At 47.0% G+C, this 17,418-nt stretch overlaps 2 protein-coding genes across 3 annotated transcripts in view; both read left to right on the top strand.

The window, feature by feature from the left end:
- The window catches only part of LOC119454424 (uncharacterized), a 72,357-nt gene extending 55,843 nt beyond the window's left edge, over positions 1-16,514 (top strand). Inside the window, exons 6-8 of one of the 2 annotated variants that reach the window (XM_049660645.1) lie at positions 3,027-3,112; positions 7,675-7,854; positions 16,093-16,514. In XM_049660645.1, coding sequence (XP_049516602.1) covers positions 3,027-3,112; positions 7,675-7,854; positions 16,093-16,151 — 325 coding nt within the window. In that variant the 3' untranslated portion in view covers positions 16,152-16,514. The remainder of the gene's footprint in view (positions 1-3,026; positions 3,113-7,674; positions 7,855-16,092) is intronic. The other variant, XM_049660646.1, reaches the window with a different exon arrangement.
- LOC119437522 (uncharacterized) overlaps positions 1-17,418 on the top strand; it is a 478,366-nt gene that overhangs the window by 239,708 nt on the left and 221,240 nt on the right. The gene's annotated exons all lie outside the window — the stretch shown is intronic.

Raw genomic sequence — 17,418 nt, 5'->3', positions numbered from 1 at the left:
CGTGCGTGTTAAACCACACCCGAGCCGTGCCCCGTAGGTAGAAAATGACGTTGGCAAGCATTAGTCTCATCCCACCTGTGGTGCTTGCTGACGCGCTCGTACAGTAGGAGCCAATCGTCGACGTCTTTGTTGTCCGTGCCGGAAAACGTGCCGGGTTCGAGGGGCTGCGTAAGGACCACGGTCGGCGGCGCCGCAGGCGCGGGCTGCGATGACTACTGCGTACTGTCTTCGGCCATGGAGGCGGGAGAAACGTGGCGTCCGCTCCGAAGATCCAGGGCCGGGTGGAATAGACCCCGCAACCTCCACCAAAAAGATGTTACGGGGAGTATTTAACCGTGAACGGCTAGCGCTTGCCTAGTCAAGATTGCACAGAGCGCACAGGTTCCAGCAGCTGTTCAGTCCGACAAGAGAGCCTCTGACCCAGCCCCACTACAATGTTTTTGTCTTTGCCATTGCTCGTGACATTATATACAGGGTGGTTTAGCGAACACTCAATATTTCTTATGTGTACCTGTGGCAGATAGGCCATTTCTAGTTAATGAGCCGGTCTACTCGAAGCGGCGGACAATACTTGCGCACAAATTGAAATGCATAATCGAGTAATTAATAAAATTTTACTAATTAAGTTGTTAACTAATTACCTGATGGCCCATATTGTAATCTACAAATTGTAGCCGAGAAGTTCGCAAGACGGATCCACTTGGAACGAATTCTCGGGATGACACCAGTTTCGGGATATTAATTCCCGAATTTTGCGGGGAAATGCATTGGCGTTCCAGTTAATTTTGTGCTTCAATGCATAAAGCAACGTTTTGTTAAGAAACTAAGTGGAACGCCAATGTATTCCTTTGCAAAGTTCGGGAATTAATATCTCCAAAGCGGTGTCATCCCGGGAATTTGTTCCAAGTGGATCCGCCTTGCGAACTACGCGGCTACAATTTGTAGATTACAATATGGGCCACAAGGTAATTAGTTAAAAACATAATTAGTAAAATTTTGTTTATTATTCGATTAGGCATTTCAATTTTTTGCGCAAGTAATGTCCGCCGCTTCGAGTATACCAGCTCATTAACTATAATTGGGCTATCTGTCACAGGCAACCTTAAATAAATTTTGAAAGTGTTCGCTGAAACACCCTGCATACAGGGTGTCCCAGCTATCACGAAGCACGATTAAAAAAAAAAAGAGGAACGGCGTTACGCGAAGCAAACCTAGTGCGTATTGTTTCCAGTGCAGTGGAGTTGCCGCCAGTAATTTTTTCGTTACTGAGATGTAATTACCTAATTGTTAAATAATTATGTAACTCGAGAAGCACTGTCCTAATTGTCAAAGTGTCAATGAGAAAATTGTAGAGCAGCATGAAAAGCTCCCGATACAGCTTTCTGTTGCTCAGTACGTGCTACATAAGGTGCATTTCCGAGTGTTAAAGGAGCCCGCGAATACACGCAAAGTGCCTCAAGCGACCATTCGTGCGGCAATTCTGCGTGTATTCGCGGGCTCCTTTCACACTCGGAAAAGCACATTTATGTAGCACGTACTGAGCAACAGAATGCTGTATCGGGAGCTTTCCATGCTGCTCTACAATTTTCTCATTGACACTTTGACAATTAGGACAGTGCTTCTCGAGTTACAGAATTAATTACAATTAGTTAATTACATCTCAGTAACAAAAAAATTACTGGCGGCAACTCCACTGCACTGGAAACAATACGCACGAGGTTTGCTTCGCGTAACGCCGTTCCTCTTTTTTTTTTTTTAAATCGTGCTGCGTGATAGCTGGGACACCGTGTATATATTATGAGAAAAGCTGAGAGGTCCTCCTTAGTCAATGTTCTGACCTGCTACTTGGCATTGTGGGAAGAGGAATGGATGTAGAAAGAAAGAATAGGGAAGACGTTGATTATGAGGGTGAATATGGTGGTGAAAAAACTTTCACGGCCCACGACCCTTCAAAAGTCTCTGGTCCATTCCGCTCTCATGCAAACATTACTCGAGAGCCTTCAGATATCAGGTTGATGAGGAGCATCAGGCGAAGGTCCCAGCAGAACCTTTTTAGTAAGTGGTGCAACTATATACACACTTGGACAAGATGTCTGTCATCGATTGTCTGTGTACATCAAATTGTGGGCAGATGCGCAAGAGGCGTTCTCTCGTCTCAGGAATACCGCATTCTTCGCAATGCGGACTGTCCGCTCGGCCGATGAGAGGCAGTTAGCGCCTTCTGGATGCCACGCCTAATTGAAATCTGTGCCGCAAGCTAGCATTGGAACTTTTCATGGTGGGTGGTACCCGTATTTTCATCTATGGGTCGAGTTCGTGAAGGCGGCGATGACGTTGACCTGGCGAAGACAAATATACTGTGGTATTATCGCGCAGAAGTCTATACACTAGGGCATTATTGTATGGTCGTGAAAATGGGATGTGGCATTAAGGTTTGCCTCCACGTCGGTGAGCTCATTTCTATGTAACCCACAGTGTCTCGGAGTCCACTGAAACCTTATGCAATGGCCAGATGTTAGTGCGACATCGTGTGATTCTATCACCTCTATAGCAAGGACATAGTAAGGTCCTCGTCTAAGTTCAGAATCGATCACTTGGAAGTGCCGGCTTGTAATCGCAAAATATAGCCCAAGTCTGATGCGGCTCCATCTATATATAATGAATTGCCTCGCGAATGGCAACAGTCTCTGCGGACAACGCGAGGAAACAGTGTCGTAACTCTCGCGCCTTCCCCCGAAGACAAAAGCTTTCTCGACGTAAAGCCTAATATCACTGAAGACGCTATCATTGATACTACAAAAAACCTGCTGTGGCTGTACGGTGGTGTCTGATTACGCTGCAATAATTTGTCGTATAATTTACGGTATTTCTCTCTTTCTCTCTCTCTCTCTCTCTCTATATATATATATATATATATATATATATAGAGAGAGAGAGAGAGAGAGAGGCGATCATTTTTTTCCTTGTTACTTTTTGCTTTCCCATTTGGAACACGTCTCCTTCGTATCTTTTTTTTTTCATTTCAGTGACGTCAGCGCCGACACAGCAGCAGTCATGTTCCACTGTTATCGGAGGGCAGCCCAGCCACACAGCCACGCCGCAAGGATGTCAGGTTGGATATACGACACATCACGCTTTTGCTTAGAAATAAATTACCTTCCTTGACCTCTTAGGCAAAGGTTATGGTGGTTTTGCCAGGCCACTGATGACCGTTGAGGAGGGTAAAAACTTAGAAGGGAGCATGACATCACGAATAGTCAAGGCAACTATCTCCGAGGCCGCCTCGTCCCTTTTCCTGCCTACATTTGTGGTCTGTCAGGGCGTTGATATTGTAAAATCGTGCCTAACGTCTAGCTTAGAGACCTTGAAAGTTAAAGTTTTGTTCATTCTTTGCTAGTACGTCTTGCATCTAGAGATGTTAAATAGAACACTCTCCTCTCATACATAGCACTTTAACTTTTTACGATTGGACCCCAAGGTTCTCATGATACGCTGCCTCTTAGCTTTTTTTCCTTCCTCCATTTTGTTAGCTGTGAGCATGACTATCTGAGCAAATTAGCCAACAAATGAAACGGGGCTTCCATAATAAAACCTTGTATTGCACTTCAGGCAAGAAAGAAAGCACGAAGAAACTAAGCACGAAGAAAGAAACGCACGAAGTAAATACTAAAAAGGGGATACGAGAATAGCACTGACTGTTCGAGTTTCAGTTATCCTTGATGATAATGCTTATTAAAGAGCTCGCGTTGAGCAGACAATGTCGTGGACCTCTACAGAGAAACGCGGGCAAAGCGTCGCCACAAATAAATGTTTTCTTCGTGTTCGCACTAAAACGTTTTACTCTGTGAAGTTCCTGCCACTGTAGCGTTTGGGTGATCAGTAACGCGCAATGTTTCCGTGAGTGTACCAAAGTGGCCAAGCGATCATTTGGCGGGGATAAGAATCAACGCTGTATGGCCAGTAGTAACCAATATCTTCCTCGTCCCGGTGACGTCGAAGTTGCGCTAACTTATGCCTTTTGCGAGGAGCGTAAGCCACACCACGCTGAGCTACGTGGGTTTTTTCGTATGTGGTGAACCAGGACCCGACATATGTCAGCGCCGCTAATATTGCACCATGTGTCATTCGTTAATAGCTTGTCTGAGGCACTAATGTCGCTGCGCGTAAGCGCCTTTTGTGAAATTGTACTTCTCGTGATTTCTTTGCACCCCGAACAACTTAAAACGATATCAGCTGTTTCATCGGCAAGCAATTATTTGTATATTTCTCTATAACGCTCAGTAAAATCCGCACTGAAGATCTTGCGCTTAAAGTAATTATTTCAAGGCTGGGTAATTAACGCGTGATAAATAAATATCTAAGGCCCCAGTAAAACCTACGTTGAGTTGCTCAAGAGGACAGTGAAAATACTAAGCTGGCTGCATTTTCGTAGCGCATATGTGGACTTTTTTTTAAGATTTGGCACAATTTACCTAAAACACTCCGTATCTATGCCCCGTATGTACAAAACGCGTGCATTTTTGACATTCTCCACATAAACTGGCCGATAAGCAAGAATATTTGACGTCCGGTATTGCTGTACTTCTGGTCCTAATGTTTTATTTCTCGAATTTGTGTTTACTTGGACCATGCAAAGGAGTAGGAAACTAATTAAAAAGTAATATTCGCTTGCTAAATTTGATGTTGACTAAACAACTGATAGCCGAGCTAGTTGGTATTAATCTAGTAGAGACTAGCCGATTACAAAATGATGGTAGTGCCCATTTGGCGATGTATTTTTTTGTGCAGTTCAAGGGTGTTGAAATTTTTTACAGTACCGTAACAGCATTATTTAGACCGGGCTTTTCTCTGAAGTTACTAGCGTCGGTAACTTAATCAGAGCGCGGTAACAACACCCTTGTTCTTCTCGATCTTGAAATAAATGGCGGGGCCGTCATTTAGCGAGTTGATGCTATGCATTCGCAGGGCCGCGGTATATTCCCTAATGGCTCGGTACGGACAGACACCTCAAGAGTGTCGGCCCTGTTGACCCCTCACATACCGCCGTATAGTCCCGTGGGTCGGATAGAGGGAGGACTGTTTCAGTTTGAGACAAGATATAATTTTAAGTGGGTATATATACGGAAACTCCGGGCGTGTTTGGCACATTGACGCCACCGCCATCGTGCTGCTCCGGTATCGACTGCGCATGCGCGACCCGAGCGTGGAGGCTTAGAAGGTCTGCAGAGAGATACGCGTAGTATTTGGCTGCAGAAGCACCCGCCGTGGTTGCTTAGTGGCTATGGTGTAGGGCAGCTAACCACGAGGTAGCGGGATGGAACCCCGGCCACGGCGGTTGCATTTAGATGGGGCCGAAATGCGAAAGCACTCATGTACTTGGATTTAGGTGCACGTTAACCCCAAGTCGTCCAAATTATTCCGGCGTGCCTCATAATCACTACCGCGTGCCTCATAATCGTATCGTGGTTTTCGCGCGTAAAACACGATAATTTTTGGGGGGCTGCAAAAGCGACGAAGCATGTCGCGGATAAATGGGAATCCTCGTTTCCTATGACCTCCGGCTTCGATATCGCTATCTAGTGACATCACATACGGTAGAGGTTACTTTGACAGTAACAAAGTCTGATGATAACTTTTGAAGCAAACAGCCTTCTGCGACTACCCTGGAAACCTTCTTAATCTGAGTGACGTCACCGCTTGAGAAACGAGGGTTCCCATTTCTCCGCGGCGTGCTTCATCGTTTCCGCACAAAAAAATAAATAAATAAGCGGTACGCGTGACGTCACTTAGTCAGATTAAGAAAGCTTCCAGGGTAGTCGCGGAAGGCTGTTTGCTTCGAAAGTTATCATCAGTCTTTGTTACTCTCACAGTAACCTTCACCGTATGTGATGTCATTAGATAGCAATATCGAGGCCGGAGGGCCTCTTAGATAACAGGTCAGTGCGCACTGAGTGTAACGTCATCGTTGAATGCCACCGTTCCCGTAGTTACATATAGAAATTACTATGGTATTAGTAGGGAACTATGGTATTAGTGCCCACGGGAGGTGCCACAAATACGGCTTCTTTGAAGTTTAGACAGAAAGAGTGATTAAGTAAAGCTAAAAGACTCTTTGACGGCAAACGCGTGATGACTTGACAAATCAATGTACTTCCCTTCCTTCTCTTTTTAGCTGAACGCCAAGGTACGGTGTAGTCATTTTTATAGAAACCTTTGTTACGCTGTTTCTCAGTGATATCCATGTTATAAGAAAAAAAAAAGAATCAATGCGATAAAGGTCGCGGAAGTCGTCTGCCAATAAAATTTCTTAGCTGCCAATGCCCCTACGTGATGTCACCACGCTGAAAATGCGCGAATATATTGTTGACTGTCGACCTAATGATTGTCAAACTTAAGCCGCCAATGTCGCCCATAATGAACATAGCGAAGTTAACTACTCCACAGCGACTTTTAACGAATAATGATAGTAAAAGTGATGGAGCTTGTCTCCGAAAGAAAGACAAAGGTGATGCTGCTGTGGATGGCTTCCAATTAATGTAGGTCACCTAGGATTCTTCGACGGGATTAAAAGCAGCAGACACATGGTACGATTCGGCTTCCGATCCGACGTGTGGCGCCGCATGCTCCGGCATGCGGCATACGACGATTTGGGGCACACGGGACGGGCATCCGAACGAGCGAGCGGCGCCTAAGCTCCGCCCAGATCTTGCGCCCCAGCTTGTACGCTCGGAAGACTTCATATCCTCGTCGAGAAATACAAAAGAAACAACTTTGCTCAATGCGGCTTCGCTTTACGCGAACACTGACTAAAACTACGTCTTTGCGAGCGACAAAACACTTCGCAGCGGTGTGTTCTCCACTGACGACTCCGCCGACAGCCAGCGATTGGGCCGGTAGGCCTAGCTCGGCGGATGCCATGGCCAACGGCTCTTGCGATCCAGTCCGAGCTCATCGAAGTGCGCTTATTTTTGCCAACACGATTACCACTGTACACGTAGGTTACCCGCAATTAAATACACTTGTATTACTCGACACCGTCGATGCGAAGGGCAAGCGTGCAAGCTAAGCGAGTAGCCTCGCTCAGATCGTCGGTGTGTGCTGTCTACCTGCGAAATGCTGTCGCATCGTGGCTCCCGGCCGATCTTGCAAGTAGCTGAGTGCTAGTACAAGGCGCTGCTTTGCAGAACAGGCACATATTCGAGATAATTTTAGCAAACTGGTAACTAATTCGTGTCAGAAACGAATTGTGGGAATGCTGTTGCAGCCGGCATGAAAAAAACAGTCCCGCCGGCGCCGCCTCTCTGGAGGGAACGTCAGAGAACGTCACCTGCCAGATTCGCTGTCATTGGCAGCGGGCAAACGACGCTGCGGTTGTCGGAAGCGTCGGACGGTGAAAATCGGTCGTTTGTCGCACGCCGGGCATCCAATCCGGCGCTTCGGCAGGGCAAAACGCCTCGCTTCTGGCTGCCGTACTACGCGTGCAGTGCTTAGAATATACTTACTATATATTCTAGGCACGGTAGCCGTACCGGCGCGTCGGACGCCGGATCGTACACCGAATCGGACCGTGTGTCTCCCGCTTAATGCTGAGCCCATATATAGTGCGACCCTGAATGCACAGTTAACGTGGTCTCAGAGAGGCGCTCGTGCCGCCGTTGTCGTCTTCTTCCTCAGCTGGCTCCGACGCCGCTCATCGTGCCAGCGTTCCCATACTTCCCCTGGCGCTCGTGCCCCGGCCGGTGCGTCCGTTGTCATCTTCCGCAGCTCGCTCCGATGCCAGCGTTCCGACACTGCCCCTCCCTGCGCGAAGGAGCGCAAGGCACTGGCCCACAACCAGTAGCTGCGGTGATTTCGGTGAGTTCTGTCGTGCACTCCGGGGCAATCAGGCTTTCGCCTTCGCGTTTTAAAAATGTGTTACACTTGCTTAATTTTATTCGCTATGCTTTAGCTGTCTTTGATTGCCTCACTTTCTAAGCAGTGCTATTTATCTCGACCCAGAAGGCAATAGTATTCCCCGCACGTGCATAGTCATTGAGTGCTTCTATATAGAGCAATATTTTGTTGAATGTGATGACTTTGGAAAGTGACGCACGAAGTGAGGCAAATACATCTGTAACTGTCATTACCATGCGCCTCTAATACGTCAGGCCCATTAATACCATGATTGCGAAAGGATCTGAGCCCCGTAGTTCTCTCTAATATTTTCATTGAAATAATACGGTTACATGTGATGCCTTCGCTCGGTCGGCACCGCCGTCGCCGTTGAGATGTTACAGTATCGAAGGCGCATGCAGAGCCGGTGCGTGGAGTGCTCGGTGTTAGATATACGCCATTTATACTCCGTTTCATACACAGGTGCAATGCTGCGGAGGCTAGCGATACTTATTGCAGTGGTTGCGTTCGTATTTAGAAATAGTTTGGTGTTTTTGACCGATTCCTGGGAAAGCGTTCTTCAGATAAGCTCAGTTCTGAATAAAAAATTATTTAAGAGTAGAAACAAACAAACCATGCACTCATACGGCTGCTAACACGTTGTTTTAGATCAATTCACTTTTGGTAGTTTTTTTTTATTTGCAGCCCGACACGGCAGCCTCACGTGCATGCTCGCGCGAACAAACGCCGTTGGCGCGCAGCGAAGCATAGACGGAACGCGCGGAGTGATAAATTTTGGTAACCGTACTTCTTGCGTAGCTTCCACAGCATTACACCTGATGTGTGAAACGGAAGATAGGCAATTTTTTCTAGGTTGCGTTGGTACAGGTGAGGATGCTCGCGGGACACTATCGGCCAGGTAAAGTAACAACGCCGAGCGTCCATGGGCCCGTTTTATGTTTTACGAGTCTTATCTCCCGTTGGTATAGAAAACGGCGCTTCGCGGGCAATCCGAAATGATTGAGGGACGCGCGAAAGTAGGCCACCGTGATGAAGGGAGAACGTGGGGCGTCTGCACGCGACGAGACGCCGCGTGCAGACGCCGTTCTCTGGTTGATCGTGTTAAGCTAGCGTTCCTTAATTGTCCGCGCAAGCTCGCGCCTGCGTTCTAACTGACGTTGCGTCGTCCCGCCGTTAGGTATCCGCTGCCATCACTGGTCCGACGGACGCGCGCCGTTGCTACTATATCTGTCGATCGTGTCTCGCTAGTAAGCCGAGAAGTGTCCCTGCCTAAAGAGGAGATATCTTACACCATGGTGCAGAATTAGCAAGCCACTAGGAACGCGCCGCGCGTTTAGCCACAAAAAGGACGAAGCCATAGGAGGATGCACCATTACCTTTTAACGCGATAGCTTTAAAGGCCCCGTGTCGCAGAAAATCCGGCGTCACTGTCGGCGTCGGCTTTGGCGCCCGCGGCCGAGGAAATCATCCCCGACCACGCAGGCCCCCCAAATATATTTCGGTATGCCACACCGTTCTATCATTAATGTTGCTGATACCTTGTCTTGCATTCTTCGCAAAGCTATTCTTTGGAATTTTGAGAATGACAATCCACAAACAAATGTCATGAAACAAAACACCCACAGTGCATGCTCTTTATGTCAAATCTTCTCACAATGAAATGATAAAATTACGAAACAAAAACGAAAACCTGAAAATTATGTAATTTTTCTGGCCCGGCTGTGCACTATCTGAGGGATCGCCCCACGCAAGGGACCGCTTTTCTACCAGAAAGCTCGCCTTCGTGCATAGCGTTCGCCGCCAGTGTTTCCTGGTAACCATTACGGTTGCTTAAGCTGCAGTTGTCGGGAAGCGTGAGAAGCAGTCAGGGATCATATAATGCTATCGGGCTCCTCTCTTAAAAGCGAACCTTAAGCGTCCTCCCAATTTTTGAGACTTCCACAGTGCACTCCCGTTGATCAAGCCGAGCAATGATTGTAGCGCTGCGGAAACTGCCTTTGAGCGAAATCATTGCGGTTATTATAACAGATTCGCTTTTTGTCTGTACTTCGCTTACAGCTTCATCCAATCCGCCAGTTCTGAAGACGTTTTTCACATTAGTTCCTCCACAGTTGAATTTTGTAAAACTATTATGGGGGGTACCAGGTCGCTGTGGATTGCTTTTAAATGAAATGGTAGATTCATTAGCGCGAGCATTCCTGAGTGGACCGATAACATCGGTTCTTCCAGTAGTTGCGCACATAACAGCGATTAAATGTGGAAAATGTTCAGTTCGTAGAGATGCCACTGAATAACAACATGGAAAGTATTTCAGGACCTGCGAGATCGCACGGCTTCAGCTCTACCGCAGGGTAATCATGTCTTGTTCTCTGCACAGGTCATCGCATTGTCCAAATGTGCAAAGCAGCTCTAGCACTCTGAGAAATTTTCTATTATTCAAGTGTTCGCTCTCTGATGTTTACCTTTCGCTTACTACAAATAGTTTTTTATTCCTTCTCAGGTTGTCTGATGTAGTGAAATATCTTTACCTTCCGCATTGCAGTTAAATGCACAAGACGTATGGGCGTAGTAGTGGCGCATTTTATATCGCTTCAAGTTTTATTTCCAAACAACGCCAATATTATTTACAGTTGAGGTTATTCATGTATTGAACCAGTCGGAGATGGCGTAGGGGCTATGGCATTGCACAGCAAAGCTCAAGGGTGCGGGATCGTATCCCCGCCGCGGTGGCCGCATTTCGATGGTGGTGAAATGCAAGAACGGCCGTGTATCATGCATTGGTTGCACCTTAAAGGGGCCCTTAAATATTTTTGACCATACTAGTAAGAAAACGTTGCCAATCTGTTAACGGGACTCCTGTGAACATGTGAGCCAAACAATATTGCACTACAGACTCGTGTCAAAAGCAGGAAAAACTCATTCCACTTCTGCAATGTCATGCGGCGTCATCTCAAGCTTCTGGATCCACAACAGCTATTGGCTGATCTCGTGATCGCGAGAACGCTCTCAATAATACAGTCGAGTCCCGCTAAAACGAAATTCACGGGATACGTGAAAAATTACATTTTGGCGGAACTTCGTTGGCGGGAAATTAGTATGTATATACGTACGCCAAATGACAAAGCCGCGAACGAAACCGAAAACATCGTCCGGGAAATATTCGCGATGGCGTGGGGGCAAAGGTTCAGAGGTACTGAAAGCTGGTAATAAAGTGTCAACTTCACGAGAGAATGCATTTCGCGCCACTCTTACAGCACTTTTCGTACATTGCGGCCGACGCCTAACCCAACGCGCGTGCCCGGCCGATCGCGAAACGCTCATTTTGCGGCACATGCACCGTCGCAGTGAAGCGGTTTGAATTATCACAATTTCATTGCATATTTATGACAAAGTCTGAAAGCTTTGCAAGCTTGTCCAGAATACTCCACGAAGTATTTCTTCGTGGAGGCAGTGAAATTTCGTCGTCATAAAATCGCACTATAGGCATACTTCGCAATATTTAGGATCTAACTACCTGATCTAACCCTGAGGAGGCGACGAGCGACAAACATGCCTCCATTTGGCCTCTCCGAATTCTCGCCGAAACATCCGACAGAGCAAGTCTGAAATGTTACATTTTTGGTCGTGCGAGAAGGGACTGAAGTACAGCTGAATCAGTCCAGGTGGGTAGAATGGCTTCCTGATATAGAAGAAGCAGTGTGTCACAGCTGTCACCGATTCGTCGTCGGCGCGAATTCGATTGACGGGCTAGACAAGCCGGTTGGTCGTTGCGTACTCAAGCCAACACAGTGAAAAGAGTGAGAGTCGGGAGTAACGAAAAAAACAAACAGATATTTATCGACTGATAAATAAACACAAATACTAAAATAAAATGATAATAAGATACAAGACATACTAACACACCCGAACTTAATATAACACAATGATGACAGAGAAAAACGATGAGCAATTAACAATACATATACATATGAAACAGAGCGCGGATCAAATATACAAGAATAACACCTAACAGCATTGCACTAAAAATAAAGTTGAAAAGAAAACAACGATGTCATACGCGTGGCAGGGCAGCAGCAGCAGGTCCATAAACAGTGAAGTCGGCGCGCAGAGCTTTCCCGAAGAATGCTGGCGGGTCGATCTTGTTGAGGTGGATGCGATTGCTGGGCTGGATTTCCTGGGAGTCTAGATCTGACGAATTCCCTCTAGCGGGTTGAGGTAACTTGAGGCGAACTACCGTGAGCTTCGTCGCAGACGCTGGTTTGACGTCTCGTACGTCAACTAGTTACCTGGAGTTACGAAGCGGCTAGGCGGCCCAGGTGATACTGGACGGCACTAGCCCCCCGACGGCTTCTCAGCAGTGCATAGGTTCAGCTTCTATACACTAATTAGCAGGGCCCAAAACCTGCGCCTAAATAGCTTGCCCTTTCCTTAGTTCCATATGTAGGGGAACTGCCGGTATGCAGAGTTCACACCCGCCGCGGTAGCTCAGTCAGCTAAGGCGTTGCGCTGCTGAGCTCGAGATCGCGGGATCGAATCCCGGCCGCGGCGGCTGCATTTCGATGGAGGCTAAATGCAAAAACGCCCGTGTGCTTGCGTTGTAGTGCACGTTAAAAGAACCCCAGGTGGTCAAAATTAATCCGGAGCCCTCCACTACGGCGTGCCTCATAATCAGAACTGGTTTTGGCACGTAAAACCCCAGAAAGAAGAAGAATGCAGAGTTCACCTAATTACTTCATAACGCCTCCCAAAAGTCTTGGCCGCCCCCCTTTCACCAGGGACGAAGGAACAGTAGATTTCCCTCTCTCCAGGTCGTCCCTCCGCACTGCACCACACGGACGCACGCGAACAGACCTGGGTCCGTTAATCGGCGTGTCGCGTTCTCGAAGCTAGATGCCGCCCCGTGGGGCCACGACGTTTTTGACGCCCGTTAATCGGCGTGTCGCTTTCGCGAGAATATATGCCGCACCGTGAGGACACGACGTTTTTGGCGGCCGTTATTCGGCGTGTCGTTGCCTCGAAACTATGCCGCTCTGTGACACAGTGAAAGACGACTTGAATGAAAGGTAGCAGTGCCACTTCTAAACTGCTGAAGCCATGCATTAAACCTCCATTTCACAATGTTAAGTGGAGTCTAGTTTTTAATTGAATTCAAAATTTGGTTAAATTCAAAACACTTAACATGTGCAACTTGCGTAATGTTTGTTCAAGAGAAAAAATATGTTATTTTTGCCTTTTGTGGACTAAGGAATTGCAAACGAAGGCTTCACGAAGACATCTGTTTCAGATTGTCTGACAGCTCAGCTGGCATTATCTAGTAGAGATGACACCGAGTGTGCAATGCCAACAGCCTGCAACTGGCATCATTGTAAAAAGAAAACGGCCCTCATTTAACCAATACGGCAGCGCGCTTTTAATGTATAAACATTGGAATAACTTCCCGAGCATTTTGAACAGAACAGGCTTCCTGTGAAGCTTTTCTTTACCCATGCTGTTTTCCTAAATTAATTAAATTGTGATATGAAGAGTTTACCGCTTTGAGCATTTCTGTGCATTAGGGTCTATGACTTGGTGTTCGGGGATTGAAAGCCATGTTCAGCAGGACAAGCGGCATATGTACTCACTCACCATTATGTTTGCAGGCTATGTACTCATGCTTATATGCACTCACTCATCAGTACTCACTGATGCCTCTACAAATTATCACCACTCACGTTCATAGCCACTTTTCTATTTACGCCATACCCACTCACCCTCATACTTGCTTCCACTTACTGCCACTCATTCAGGTACATACTCGCATCCACTCACAAGTCACTCATGCTGATACAGTAGAACCTCGTTGACACGATCCCATTAACTACGATTTTCCGGCACCAACGTTCACGATCGAGAACACACAAAAACGACCCAATAGGGTTACGCTTAATTTTTTCCAGTTCATGCGTGCCCAAAAAACACGATATTTCAGCACCAACATTCAACTGACAGCGAAACTGCGATTCTATACGTTTATCAGCCGCTAGGTCTCGTGTAAACAAGAAAAGGCACGTGGCTATGGTGTTGGGCTGCTAAGCACGAGGTTGCGGGATCGAATCCCAGCCACGGCGGCCGCATTTCGGTGGCGGCGAAATGCAAAAACACCCGTGTACTTGTAATAGAGATTTCAACGGAAGCCCGTCTGGTCGGGAAGAAACATGATAAACAAAGACGTACATACCGACCAAATAAAATAATAAAAGCAAGACCTTTCGGCAGAAACATTTGGAAGCTAAAACGTCTTGCTTCCAAAGTTTTATTTGGTCGGTGTCCGTCTTTCTTTGTCACCAGTGTACTTAGATGTAGGCGCCCGTTAAAGAACCCCAGGTGGTCCAAATTGTTTTGGAGTCCCCCACTACGGCGTACCTGGTTTTGGCGCATAAAATCTAATAATTTGAGTTTTAATAAAAGGCGCGAGACATGCACGATCGAGAACAGTATAGCTGCCCGTCTCACCTGAAAATGGTGGCGCACACTCAGTTTATTATTCTGGCACCAGCAAATCTCCGCCCAGGTCGTCGCATGCCACATTCACTGCTATCGGCGGACACCCTATTGCGATAAGCATCATTCCCAATCTGTTTTACAGCTTGTAGGGTGTGGGGCCGTTAGAAACGTACTACACGCTTTTAGTAGGTGATAACCCAAACGCGCCGCTATTAACTACTGCAGGCGGCGTGGTTTTAGTGTCACGTTTTGCTCCAGTGGCATCGGTCTCCAGTGGCATCGGTCTCCAGTTCGATTTTGTTTCGGCTTCCCTTCGCCGTCTTAGTGTACTACATAATAGGAAAACAACAAACCACTTATAATGTTTTTTTGCAGTAAATGAAGGTCTCAGAGTTCTAAACCCTGTCACCATGTCAATCATTTCCTACATGTACTTTATGAACAGGAGCCTACGCATTTGCCAGCACATGTCATCATGCACAAATAGACGAAAGATAACTTTTAACAGCGAAGGTGTTTAAGCTATCCGTAAAACCGTGCTCATCAACCGAAAAAACTCGCCTACCGATGACGTCACCGCGCGTAGCCTAGCAACCACCTCGCGGAGCGGCGTGGGCTTCGCCTCCTCTCCTTGCCACACACTTGTTGCCATGACATGGGACGTTAAGAGGGAAGCAGGGCATTCGCGCAGCGCGCGCTATGATCGGGAGAGAGAAAGAGAAAATGATAGAGAGAGAAAGAGAAAAGAAAGAGAGAGAAATATTAGCAACGCCAATGAGGCAACCTGCAGAGCTGCTGCCGACGTCAACCGCGTTTCTCCGTTTACCTGCGTTCGCGCCGAACGCGCGCAGTGTCCGAGACTGCCATAGGCGCCTCTGGCGGCGGCTCGGCAGGTTTTCACCAGCCACGCCCCGCAAGTGTGGATGCGCCACTTGGCCGTGACGTCATCGGCGAGATAAAGCGCGGAGCCGCCGCGACGGCGGCAGAACTCTCGTTGACCCTGGGTTGAGTTTCGTTTTTTGCTGTAGATGACCAACTAGCCTTCCAGAACGTCCTACTAAAAAACGTTTAAAATGCTGTAGAAAGCACGGCGAAAAACAACGGCAAAACCTGCATAAGCAGTGATGGCGCTTTAGGCATGCTGTCAGCCGGCAACCTGCCGTGCCCTCTATATAAGCATGACACTGCTTTATAAGCATGACACTGCATATCCAACGGGACGTCTGATATGAGACGTGTGTTCGCAAGCAGCCGCTTGTAATTCCACCATTTGACCATCTGTGTCCATGAAAGTTTCCATTTATTATCTCAGTATTCTTTCGTCGAGGCAGTGAAATTTCGTCATATTTAAATTGCAGTATAAACATACTTCGCGATATTGAGCATCTAACTACCTGATACTATATTGCGAAGTGATGGTATATAGACATCAGAATTTTGTTATATATTGAAGTTCGTTATGTTGTGGTTTAACCATATATAATGCGGTTTTAGTGCATCAATACCTGTTTCCATTTACTTTTGTCATTTTTATTGCCAATGTGCAGGTCTGCGTATCGATCAATCACAAATTTTAGCATAGCCAAATCCTTCGTATGTCTTAAGACCTTGCAGGGTGCCTTTGCAATGTATCTTTGGATGTTGTCGAGGGGGGGGGGGTTGTTCAGTGACTACTTTTTTCCAGCGTTTTGATTTCTGTCCCCTAATATTTCGCAGGAACAAGACTCGTTTTCAGAACACCTGCTGTCGGATTCGCTCGCATTCTTTATTACTAACGGGCTGAGCATCATGCGAGCTGCCAAAGACGGTGTTGACACTTCCCGGAGGAATTTGTGACAGCCAGGCAAAGAGAGTACAGAGTTGAATGTGGACTGCTCTGTGATATTTTTGCGTATTTAATAATGCTTCGAGACAGACATTCAGCCTGAGGCAGACGGTCTTTGAGAACACCTGCTCCACTAGGCTTGAAGACAACCTGACCTCATCTATTGTGCCCTCATTCTCGAACGATTCAAGGAAGGGCAACATTACTTCTGATGGCTGGCGCTTCGATCCTGAGGACTTGGAAAACACTCTCTTGGCTGCCTGCCCAACTGCTTCAACGCCGAAGAGCACCCGGATGACTGCCAGCGTACCAATCTGCCCCCCCCCCCCCCCCCGGCACACAGCTGCATGTCAATGGCTCCAAACTTATAGGTCAGTGACACCGTCTTGGACTTCTTGCGGCGTAGAACAAAACAGGATGGAGTCACTGAAATTGTGCCTCGGGCCCCCTTGTCTGAAGCTTCTTTTGGAGCGTCTAGAAGTGGGCTGCCCGGAGTTGCAAGGTAGACAAATGCGTCCCAATCACCACTGTTGACAATAGTGAATTCATGGGTTGACACAGTGCCTGCTGCTAAAGCGCGCCCTTGTCCATTAGGTGGCGTGCTAGACCTAGGCAGTGCGTGCCACGAAACTCCATCTTCAGCTCGCCACCAAGTGCATACAGTGCCACGTTCTGATTGTCCGTGTAACTATCACTGTGGCTTTTGATGACCAGCCTTGACTCAACAAAGCTTGCTCCTGTTGCCACAAGGCCGCTCCAGTTGGTGCGGGTGACGTCGATGTCGACGCTTGCGCCAGCTTCCAAGCGCACATGGGAAGACGCACACGTCGCAGCTCCAGCTTCTGCTACTTTCACCTGGAATAGCTTGTTGTATGGTTTGGAGACTGAAAGCTGCATGTTTACAGGTTCTGCATTTGGGTTCGTAATCTTCAGAGTCTTTGTCTCAGATGCCAAGTTGTGGATTTGTGCCCACAATAGAACTTTAATAATGATTAATAATACTTAATAAAATGACAAGTGAACGACAAGTTTTGTCGACTCTTTAATAAGAGATTCAGCAATGAGCCTTCTCTTATTAGTCCGTATGACGCTTTCATTTTTATTTCCAATATACAGGTCTGCATTTCTATCAATCACAAATTATAGCATAGACAAATACTTTCTATGTCTTATGACTTTGCAGTATATTATTGCACCAAAGATATTTTAATTTGTTA

Source organism: Dermacentor silvarum, chromosome 1, assembly GCF_013339745.2.
Source record: "Dermacentor silvarum isolate Dsil-2018 chromosome 1, BIME_Dsil_1.4, whole genome shotgun sequence".
NCBI lineage: Eukaryota > Metazoa > Arthropoda > Arachnida > Ixodida > Ixodidae > Dermacentor > Dermacentor silvarum.
This window is presented reverse-complemented; position numbering and strand designations above follow the sequence as displayed.